The 12,000-nt window shown below is 43.8% G+C and overlaps 1 protein-coding gene across 1 annotated transcript in view; it reads right to left on the reverse strand.

The window, feature by feature from the left end:
- Window positions 1-12,000, reverse strand: part of LOC126091960 (uncharacterized) — a 387,115-nt gene that overhangs the window by 95,865 nt on the left and 279,250 nt on the right. Inside the window, exon 8 of the mRNA XM_049907303.1 lies at window positions 5,600-5,793. Within this exon, the coding sequence (XP_049763260.1) occupies window positions 5,600-5,793 (194 nt within the window). The remainder of the gene's footprint in view (window positions 1-5,599; window positions 5,794-12,000) is intronic.

Here is a 12,000-nt window from a genome sequence, read left to right on the forward strand (position 1 = left end):
AGCTCTCCTGCGAACCTTGCAGAACTAGCACTCCTGAAAGAAAGGATATTGCGGAGACATGGTTTAGCCACAGCCTGGGGGATGTTTCCAGAATGAGATTTTCACTCTGCAGCGGAGTGTGCGCTGATATGAAACTTCCTGGCAGATTAAAACTGTGTGCCCGACCGAGACTCGAACTCGGGACCTTTGCCTATCGCGGGCAAGCGCTCTACCATCTGATACCTTTTAGTATCTCCAGGGTTCTTCCATGTATACAACCTTCTATCATGATTCTTAAACCAAGTGTTAGCTATGATTAAGTTGTGCTCTGTGCAAAATTCTACCAGGCGGCTTCCTCTTTCATTTCTTAGCCCCAATCCATATTCACCTACTACGTTTCCGTCTCTCCCTTTTCCTACACTCAAATTCCAGTCACCCATGACTATTAAATTTTCGTCTCCCTTCACTATCTGAATAATTTCTTTTATTTCATCATACATTTCTTCAATTTCTTCGTCACCTGCAGAGCTAGTTGGCATATAAACTTGTACTACTGTAGTAGGTGTGGGCTTCGTATCTATCTTGGCCACAATAATGCGTTCACTATGCTGTTTGTAGTAGCTTACCCGCATTCCTATTTTCCTATTCATTATTAAACCTACTCCTGCATTACCCCTATTTGACTTTGTGTTTATAACCCTGTAGTCACCTGACCAGAAGTCTTGTTCCTCCTGCCACCGAACTTCACTAATTCCCACTATATCTAACTTTAACCTATCCATTTCCCTTTTTAAATTTTCTAACCTACCTGCCCGATTAAGGGATCTGACATTCCACGCTCCGATCCGTAGAACGCCAGTTTTCTTTCTCCTGATAACGACATCCTCTTGAGTAGTCCCCGCCCGGAGATCCGAATGGGGGACTATTTTACCTCCGGAATATTTTACCCAAGAGGACGCCATCATCATTTAATCATACAGTAAAGCTGCATGCCCTCGGGAAAAATTACGGCCGTAGTTTCCCCTTGCTTTCAGCCGTTCGCAGTACCAGCACAGCAAGGGCGTTTTGGTTATCGTTACAAGGCCAGATCAGTCAATCATCCAGACTGTTGCCCTTGCAACTACTGAAAAGGCTGCTGCCCCTCTTCAGGAACCACACGTTTGTCTGGCCTCTCAACAGATACCCCTCCGTTGTGGTTGTACCTACGGTACGGCTATCTGTATCGCTGAGGCACGCAAGCCTCCCCACCAACGGCAAGGTCCATGGTTCATGGGGGGGGGGGGGGGGGGGGGGCATTTCAGGCATATGTGTCAATTTTTACCTTTCTGGTTCAAATGGCTCTGAGCACTATGGGACTCAACTGCTTTCTGCCTACATTATTCCGCGAGTTAAGGCATTTTCAAACGTTAACTGACTTTTGGATCACGGTGTACTATTTTGCTTTGTGTGGGTTGTTCCTCCGTTGTACCTCGCGTGCAGTCATTGTCTGCGTGTCGAAGTCGTTATAGACTGAAACCAAACATCTTTACCTTGGTTAAGGCGGAAGTTGACTTTTAGTAATGATTGCGACACAGAATATTGAATTTTTTTGAACTAAGCAAACACAGGCAAGAAATAACTTTCAGATGGGGGAGAGTACAAGAATCTTGAGCAACGCCAGCAATCTCCACGTCTGGAAAGGCAAAGGCAATAGTGAATTACAGTTCAGGGAGAGGAAGTAAAACTATGAGGCTTGCTGGTGTCACTATGGTTCTGTCAGAGACGACAAAAAACCCGAAGATCAGTTGAATGGACCTCGACAGTGTCTTCAAAAAACTTTAGAGGACGAACACAAAAAAACAAGGGCAATGGAATGATGCTGAGGAAATGAGGTTAGGAAATGATACACTAAAAGTGGCTGATGAGTTTTGTTACTTGGAAAGCAAAATAAATGATGATGATGGGAGTAGCCAGTAGCAAGAAAAAAGTTTCTGAAAAGAAAATTTTGTTAACATCGAATATAAAATTTAAGTGGTACCAAGTCTTTTCTGTAGGTATTTATCTAGAATGCAGCCTTGCATAGAAGTGAAGCGAGGATAATTAACAGTTCAGATAAGAGAAAAACAGAAGTTTTTGAAATGTGTAGTTACAAAGGTTCTGAAGGTTTTATAGATTAACTAATCCATAGCAATATTATGAATGTGAAAGTAACTCTGTTACGCTTTCACGACTAAACTACCAAACAGATTTTAATGAAATTAGGTGTGGTGGTAGCTTGTATGCTGAGAAAGAACATAGGCTTCTTTGGAGTGAGTGTGGTACAAATATTTATTGATTTGAATAATATAACGCGAAATATGGAACAACGAAAATGCTGTTTACTCTTTGACTTTAGTTTGTAAAAATGCTTTTATTATTTCATATATTCTACGTAATACGATTCAACGAACTGAATGCAGTGCTTATACAATCCGAAACGTGTTTAATCCGTACTTACATACTAAGAGCAGTCACAAGCCTGTTGCATTTAGTTACTGAGCGTCATGTGTCTGTTATAGCTTCTGAGCTGCTTGAAGTTCGCAATGACGGCGCCATTTAAATGCTCTATGATGAACAGAGAGATGTCACGCCTTTACACGTAGAATGGGAGGGGCTCTTAGTGAGGCCACGTTTGATTTTGATATGCGAGAGCAGCTGAGGGTAACATGTTGACATGTGAGAGTAGCTGACATTATTGAACATACAAGTATTAAAAATTTTCCGCTGTACCGAACTACAAATTGTTATTTTTCGTCATCAGTTTAGCTATTTAATAATTTTAGAAACTCCACATTTTATTTTAGTATCATAACCATTACTCTTCGTAACATAAGTACTGATTTGCATCAACAGCTTGTGGTGTTGTGGTTCGTATTGCTGACCCTCAATCACAGGGTCCTGGGTTCGATTCCTGGGCAGATTGGGTTTGATACAGTGGGATCTGGGTGTGTTTGATGTCCTCATCATAACTTCATCATCATTGACGTGCAAGTAAAGTGCCAACAAATAAAAGGTCTTGCACCAAGCAGCCGAATATTCTGAATGGGCTCTTCTGCCTAATAATGCCACACCCCAATTTCATTTCATTTTACTAATCTGTGAGCACAGCCACAGGTAATAGCTAGAATACAATGCTTATACAATCCTAAACGTGTTTATCCATACTTCCATTCAGGAGGACGACCGTTCACACTCACGTCCGGCCATCCTGATTTAGGTTTTCCATGATTTCCCGGAATCACTTCAGGCAAATGCCGGGATGGTTTCTTTGAAAGGGCACGGTCGATTTCCTCCCCTGTCCTTCCCTAATCTGAGCTTGTGCTCCATGTCCAATGAGCTTGTTGTTGATGGGACGTTAAACACTAATCTCCTCCTCCTCCACAACTCTGTCAGTTGCATTTTCACGACTAAACCGCAGAACTAGATTCGATGAAATTTGGTATGGAGATAGCTTGAGTCTTAAGGAAGAAGATAGGCTACTTTAGAAAGTAAAAATCAATTACAATAAAATCGATGCCTAACAGGGCGAAGTAATGAATGGAACATTCTCTTTTATATCAGTGAACATAAACCATGTAACAAAAACATTAAATTTGTTGTCTAATATATACGTTGTATAACGTACAGATACCCACACCCTTCTGTATGCACTACATAGCAGTGACACTGTGTGTGCTGTGTCACCGTGGAGTGGGGTAGTTGGGAGTGCAGGGTGTGGGTTGGGGTGAGGGGAAGGAGGAGGGGAGGGGCATGTGCATATCACAAGCTATGCTTACCGAAACACGAAGACAAGCGAGGGCAGCTGACGTCACTGCACGTACACTAGCTTACTTATTCATCGTCTCACATATCATACACTACTGGCCATTAAAATTGCTACACCACGAAGATGACGTGCTACATACGCGAAATTTAACCGACAGGAAGAAGATGCTGTGATATGCAAATGATTAGCTTTCCAGAGCATTCACACAAGATTGGCGCCGGTGGCGTCTTCTACAACGTACTGACATGAGGAAAGTTTCCAACCGATTTCTCATACACAAACAGCAGTTGACCGGCGTTGCCTGCTGAAACGTGTTGTGATGCCTCGTGTAAGGAGGAGAAATGCGTACCATCACGTTTCCGACATTGATAAAGGTCGGATTGTAGCCTATCGCGATTGCAGTTTATCGTATCGCGACATTGCTGCTCGCGTTGGTCGAGATCCAATGACTGTTAGCAGAATATGGAATCGGTGGCTTCAGGAGGGTAATACGGAACGCCGTGCTGGATCCCAACGGCCTCGTATCACTAGCAGTCGAGATGACAGGCATCTTATCCGCATGGCTGTAACGGATCCTGCAGCCACGTCTCGATTCCTGAGTCAACAGATGGGGACGTTTGCAAGACAACAACCGTCTGCACGAACAGTTCGACGACGTTTGCAGCAGCATGGACTATCAGATCGGAGACCATGGCTGCGGTTACCCTTGACGCTGCATCACAGACAGGAGCGCCTGCGATGGTGTACTGAGCGACGAACCTGGATGCACGAATGGTAAAACGTCATTTTTTCGGATGAATCCAGGTTCTGTTTACAGCATCATGATGGTCGCATCTGTGTTTGGCGACACTGCGGTGAACACACATTGGATGCGTGAATTCGTCATCGCCATACTGGCCTATCACTCGGCGTGATGGTAGGGGGTGCCGCTGGTTACACGTCTCGGTCACCTCTTGTTCGCATTGACGGAACCTTGAACAGTGGACGTTACATTTCAGATGTGTTACGACCCGTGGCTCTACCCTTCATTGGATCCCTGCGAAACCCTACATTTCAGCAGAATAATGCACGACCGCATGTTGCAGGTCCTGTGCGGGCCTTTCTGGATACAGAAAATGTTCGTCTGCTGCCCTCGCCAGCACATTCTCCAGATGAATCGTCTGGTCAACGGTGGCCGAGCAACTGGCTCATCACAATACGCCAGTCACTACTCTTGATGAACTGTGGTATCCTGTTGAAGCTGCATGGGCAGCTGTACCTGTACACGCCATCCAAGCTCTGTTTTGACTCAATGCCCAGGCGTATCAAGGCCGTTATTACGGCCAGAGGTGGTTGTTCTGGGTACTGATTTCTCAGGATCTATGCAACCAAATTGTGCGAAAATGTAATCACATGTCAGTTCTAGTATAATATATTTGTCCAATGAATACCCGTTTATCATCTGCATTTCTTCCTGGTGTAGCAATTTTAAAGGCCAGTAATGTAAAAAAAAAACAAAAAAACAAAAAAACAAAAAAACAAAAAAAAGTCAGTGACAGAACACAGCCACCAGTAAATGGTACTGTAGGTATAATGAACAGAACTGAGGAGAAAAGAAATTTATGGTACAAGTTGACAAAAAGCAGGGATCGGTTATAGGACACTTCCTATGATATCAAGGAATCATCAGTTTTTTATTGGACAGAATGTGAGAGGTAAGAAGTGTAAAGGTAATCAAGGGTCAAATGTAGTACGCAGGTTCATGTGGATGTAGGTTGCAGTAGTTATGAAAAGATGAACTTGTTTGCACATGGGATGTAAACCACTTCAACAACAAAGGGCAGCGTCGTCAGATACCTCGAGGCCGGTGAGGGCGGTCAGCAGCTTCCGGAAGGCCTCCATGAGCCGCACGAAGGCGTCGCTGTCCCGGGAGTACAGGAGGAGGATGGCGGACGTTGGGGGAGCGGCTTGCAGCAGCTGACACGACGTGTCCGACGATTTCTGCTCCAGGGGGACTGTTCCTCCCAAACACAGGCTGCACAGCAGCCGTGCTGCAAAGTACGAAGATGCCGATGAGGAGACACGAGGTCTTCAGCCAGCATACACATTCTACATCTACATCTACATTTATACTCCGCAAGCCACCCAACGGTGTGTGGCGGAGGGCACTTTACGTGCCACTGTCATTATCTCCCTTTCCTGTTCCAGTCGCGTATGGTTCGCGGGAAGAACGACTGTCTGAAAGCCTCTGTGCGCGCTCTAATCTCTCTAATTTTACATTCGTGATCTCCTCGGGAGGTATAAGTAGGGGGAAGCAATATATTCGATACCTCATCCAGAAACGCACCCTCTCGAAACCTGGCGAGCAAGCTACACCGCGATGCAGAGCGCCTCTCTTGCAGAGTCTGCCACTTGAGTTTGTTAAACATCTCCGTAACGCTATCACGGTTACCAAATAACCCTGTGACGAAACGCGCCGCTCTTCTTTGGATCTTCTCTATCTCCTCCGTCAACCCGATCTGGTACGGATCCCACACTGATGAGCAATACTCAAGTATAGGTCGAACGAGTGTTTTGTAAGCCACCTCCTTTGTTGATGGACTACATTTTCTAAGGACTCTCCCAATGAATCTCAACCTGGTACCCGCCTTACCAACAATTAATTTTATATGATCATTCCACTTCAAATCGTTCCGCACGCATACTCCCAGATATTTTACAGAAGTAACTGCTACCAGTGTTTGTTCCGCTATCATATAATCATACAATAAAGGATCCTTCTTTCTATGTATTCGCAATACATTACATTTGTCTATGTTAAGGGTCAGTTGCCACTCCCTGCACCAAGTGCCTATCCGCTGCAGATCTTCCTGCATTTCGCTACAATTTTCTAATGCTGCAACTTCTCTGTATACTACAGCATCATCCGCGAAAAGCCGCATGGAACTTCCGACACTATCTACTAGGTCATTTATATATATTGTGAAAAGCAATGGTCCCATAACACTCCCCTGTGGCACGCCAGAGGTTACTTTAACGTCTGTAGATGTCTCTCCATTGAGAACAACATGCTGTGTTCTGTTTGCTAAAAACTCTTCAATCCAGCCACACAGCTGGTCTGATATTCCGTAGGCTCTTACTTTGTTTATCAGGCGACAGTGCGGAACTGTATCGAACGCCTTTCGGAAGTCAAGGAAAATGGCATCTACCTGGGAGCCTGTATCTAATATTTTCTGGGTTTCATGAACAAATAAAGCGAGTTGGGTTTCACACGATCGCTGTTTCCGGAATCCATGTTGATTCCTACATAGTAGATTCTGAGTTTCCAAAAACGACATGATACTCGAGCAAAAGACATGTTCTAAAATTCTACAACAGATCGACGTCAGAGAGATAGGTCTATAGTTTTGCGCATCTGCTCGACGACCCTTCTTGAAGACTGGGACTACCTGTGCTCTTTTCCAATCATTTGGAACCTTCTGTTCCTCTAGAGACTTACGGTACACGGCTGTTAGAAGGGGGGCAAGTTCTTTCGCGTACTCTGTGTAGAATCGAATTGGTATCCCGTCAGGTCCAGTGGACTTTCCTCTGTTGAGTGATTCCAGTTGCTTTTCTATTCCTTGGACACTTATTTCAGTGTCAGCCATTTTTTTCGTTGGTGCGAGGATTTAGAGAAGGAACTACAGTGCGGTCTTCCTCTGTGAAACAGCTTTGGAAAAAGGTGTTTAGTATTTCAGCTTTACGCTTGTCATCCTCTGTTTCAATGCCATCATCATCCCGGAGTGTCTGGACATGATGTTTCGAGCCACTTACTGATTTAACGTAAGACCAGAACTTCCTAGGATTTTCTGTCAAGTCGGTACCTAGTATTTTACTTTCGAATTCACTGAACGCTTCACGCATAGCCCTCCTTACGCTAACTTTGACATCGTTTAGCTTCTGTTTGTCTGAGAGGTTTTGGCTGCGTTTAAACTTGGAGTGAAGCTCTCTTTGCTTTCGCAGTAGTTTCCTAACTTTGTTGTTGTACCACGGTGGGTTTTTCCCGTCCCTCACAGTTTTGCTCGGCACGTACCTGTCTAAAACGCATTTTACGATTGCCTTGAACTTTTTCCATAAACACTCAACATTGTCAGTGTCGGAACAGAAATTTTCGTTTTGATCTGTTAGGTAGTCTGAAATCTGCCTTCTATTACTCTTGCTAAACAGATAAACCTTCCTCCCTTTTTTTATATTCCTATTAACTTCCATATTCAGGGATGCTGCACATTGAGGGGTTTATGGTTTACTATCAGCTGAAGAAATTACATAATTAAAATTTTCTTTGTTTGAGTGTACATCTTTGCAACTTAATCCCCGCGCGACGCAGTACCCTATCGCCGGTCGGAGTAGCCGAGCGGTTCTAGGCGCTACAGTCTGGAACCGCGCGACCGCTACGGTCGCAGGTTCGAATCCTGCCTCGGGCATGGATGTGTGTGATGTCCTTAGGTTAGTTAGGTTTAAGTAGTTCTAAGTTCTATGGGACTGATGACCTCAGAAGTTAAGTCCCATAGTGCTCAGAGCCATTTGAACCATTTTTGAGTACCCTATCATGCCGCTACATCGACCAAAACAAATTGGCCTAGCCCATTGTTTAAGTGGAGACTGAGTGCGTCATTTTGTTTTCGGTCCCTAGCGGCATGATACGGTACTGTGACGCGTGTGGACCAATTGCAGACATGTACGTTCAAACAAATAAAAAAATAAATTACACAGCGTCATTTTTTTCTAGCAGATAATTGAATCTTTATGGCTACCCCTCGTAAACAATTGAGACAAGTGTGGGTAAAAAAATAAAGCCATAAAATTTTTATCGTGATTTAAAATACTAAATCTGCATCCGCAACTATATTCTGCAGGCCAATGTGAAGTACACAGCACAGAGTACTTCTCACTGTAGCGTTTATCAGGGCATTCCCCGTTCCATTCTCGTATGGAACACGAGAAGAATGATAGAGAGAGTGCTGTCCTCCTTTGTATACATGAAATATATTCGTAGATATGAACGTGGACAACCATTAGCTGTGTAATGGAATGACGACAATGAAAATTTGTGGCGAGCCGCGACTCGAACCCCGATATCCTGTTTATCGCGAGCGGTCGCCTTTCTATTCGGCTATCCGAACACGACTCACCGCCAGATCTGAACTTCCATACGTCGTCATCCATGCGTGTACAACATAAACTTAATACATACGTTATGTATATTTCCGTACAGAGGAGACATGTTACTTGTAAGTCGCTTGCCCGGCGTCAGCGCAGGCACTGCAATGACGTATTCTTTGTATACGTTCAGTATCCCTGTTATTACTGTCTAGTGTGGACCCCACACTATAAAGCATTATTCTAGTATCTCATTTGTAGACTGATTCCATTTTCTCCGTATCCTACCAATGAACAGAAGTTTTAATACGTGCAATATCATTGACTGAGCCTGTCATCATTCTACTTCAACAGCTCCATAATTTTTAGATCTGGGAATTTGTATGAATAGGCTGATTACAATTGACTCATTGTTAATGTGGTCACAGGCTACAACCTTTTTTTGTATTTCATGAAGCGCACAGTTTTACATTTATGAGCGTTTAAAGCAGGTTACCAATATTTGCACCGCTTTGAAATATTATCAGATGTGAAGAATATTTGTGAAGCTTTTTTCCGAGAGTGTCAGTTTGTAAAAAATTAAGATCACACACACACACACACACACACACACACACACACACACACACACACACACACACACATCACGACCGCCATCACCACAATCACCACCAACATACTTGCTTCCTAAAAACAGTTTATTCACTACATTTGTAACTTTCAATAAAACCAGAAATTCAACAAAAAATCTGATTTTTCTCGGTAGATAAAAACTTCGGGCCAGACCAGGATTTGAACTCGCACACATTCGTCTTATTGGCTTTAAAAATAATAATAATACAAAACTTCCCCCTGTCTGAAACAAAATAAAATTTGTGCTTCAGAAGCGCCATTGAAGTATGAAGGTGATAAAATAATGCTTTCATCGACATATTTGAAGAGCATTGTTTCAAACGTATTAAATGCAGTCGAGGTGCACACGCAGTCTGATGCGTTTTCAAACCAATTGTGGTTCGTACTTCGACGCTGTTGAATCAGATCGGGACATTTCGTATTCTTTCCCAAAGTAATTTAATGATGAAAAACGTTAATTGGATAAAATCGTATTAAGTACTCCGCAGCCGACGTTTCGAAAGGTATTATGTTCAAGACATATTTCCCACCATTTTGATGGTTCAAAAATGTCTCTAAGCACTATGGGACTTAACATCTGAGGTCATCAGTCCCCTGGAACTTAGAACTACTAACCTAAGGACAACACACACATCCATGCCCGAGGCAGGATTCGAACCTGCGACCGTACCAGCAGCTCGGTTCCGAACTGAAGCGCCTAGAACCGCTCGGCCACAGTGGCCGGGGCCGGCTCCACCATTTTCATGTTCCAGCCCACAGTGTGGTGCCACGCATGACTGTGTTCAATCATTCACCATGGTGGAGGGTGGGGTTGTTTTTACACGTGGTAGACCGATCGAAAGAAAGTTGAATCAGAATTAGTACTGCGAAAACTACACTGAAGCGCCAAAGAAACTGGTATAGGCAGGCGTATTCAGATACAGAGATATGTAAACAGAATACGGCGCTGCAGTCGGCAACGCGTATATATGACAACAAGTGTCTGGCTCAGTTGTTAGATCGGTTACTGCTGTTGAAATGGCAGGTTATCAAGATTTAAGTGAGTTTCGACGCCCAAGCGATGGGATGCAGCATCTCCGAGGTAGCGATGAAGTGGGGATTTTTCCGTAAGACAATTTCACGAGTGTACCGTGAATATCGGGAATCCGATAAAATATTAAATCTTCCACATCGCTGCGGCCGGAAAAAGATCCTGCAAGAACGGGACCAACGACGACTGAAGAGAACCGTTCAACAGGGCAGAAGTGCATCCCTTCCGCAAATTGCTGCAGATATCAACGCTGGGCCATCAAGAAGTGCCAGCGTGCGAAACATTAAACGAAGCATCGTCGATATGGCCTTTCGGAGCCGAAGGCTCACTAATGTACCATTGTTGTTTGCACGACACACAGCTTTACGCCTCGCCTGGATCCGCCAACACCGACATTGGACTGTTGATGACTGTAAACATGTTGCCTAGTCGGACGCTTCTCGTTTCAAATTGTATCGAGCGGATGGACGTGTACTGGTATTGAGACAACCTTATGAATCCATGGACCCTGCGTGTCATCAGGGGACTGTACCAGCTGGTGGACACTCTGTAATGGTGTGGGGTGTGTGCAGTTGGAGTGATATGGGACCCCTGCTACGTCTAGATACGACTCTGACAGGTGACACGTTACGTATGCATCCTGTCTGATCACCTGTATCCATCCGTGTCCATTGTGCAATCCGACGGACTTTGGCAATTCCAGCAGGACAACACGACACCCCACACGTGCAGAATTGCTGCAGAGTCGCTCCAGTACCCTCTTCTGAGTTTAAACACTTGCGCTGGTCACCAAACTCCCCAGACATGAACATTATTCATCGTATCAGGGATGCCTTGCAACTTGCTGTTCAGACGAAATCTCCACCCCCTCGTACTCTTATGGATTTATGGACAGTCCTGCAGGATTTATAGCATCCCAGTAAACATGGTTAAAAAAATGGTTACAGCCTATCGAACAGAGTAGAACAAGATCGCAAACTCAGTTATATGATGAAAGCTCCATTTCCAAAACTACGAAGAACTGTAAGGGATTATGCAGCACAGCGCTGTCGAAATTGCATTGTTGTTTCGTATGAGGTAGGTTACAATGTTGTTTATAATATTGTTACTAAAGCTTTAAACTGTTATCCTGTTATTGAGACGCAATTATCTTTCTGCGATAAACAGCTGAATAACTCGATATTATAGAGCAATAAGAGTCTAGCATCTGATACTTCTATTCTGGAATATAATCTAAGTATCTATGTCCTGCCGTCGAGAATTTTGGCTTATTTCATTTGGGCGAAGCGTTTTTTTCGCTTCCTGTAAAATTATGATCTGTACACTTAATACGATTTGAAATGGTGCTCCTCATTTTACTTCATAAAATAATTTCTACATTCTTTGTGTAATGAAATCAAAGCTATTCTTGTAAATGGGATAACAAAAAGATTAAAAGTGAGTAACTAAATTGCTT

This window comes from Schistocerca cancellata, chromosome 7, assembly GCF_023864275.1.
Source record: "Schistocerca cancellata isolate TAMUIC-IGC-003103 chromosome 7, iqSchCanc2.1, whole genome shotgun sequence".
Taxonomy (NCBI): Eukaryota; Metazoa; Arthropoda; class Insecta; order Orthoptera; family Acrididae; genus Schistocerca; species Schistocerca cancellata.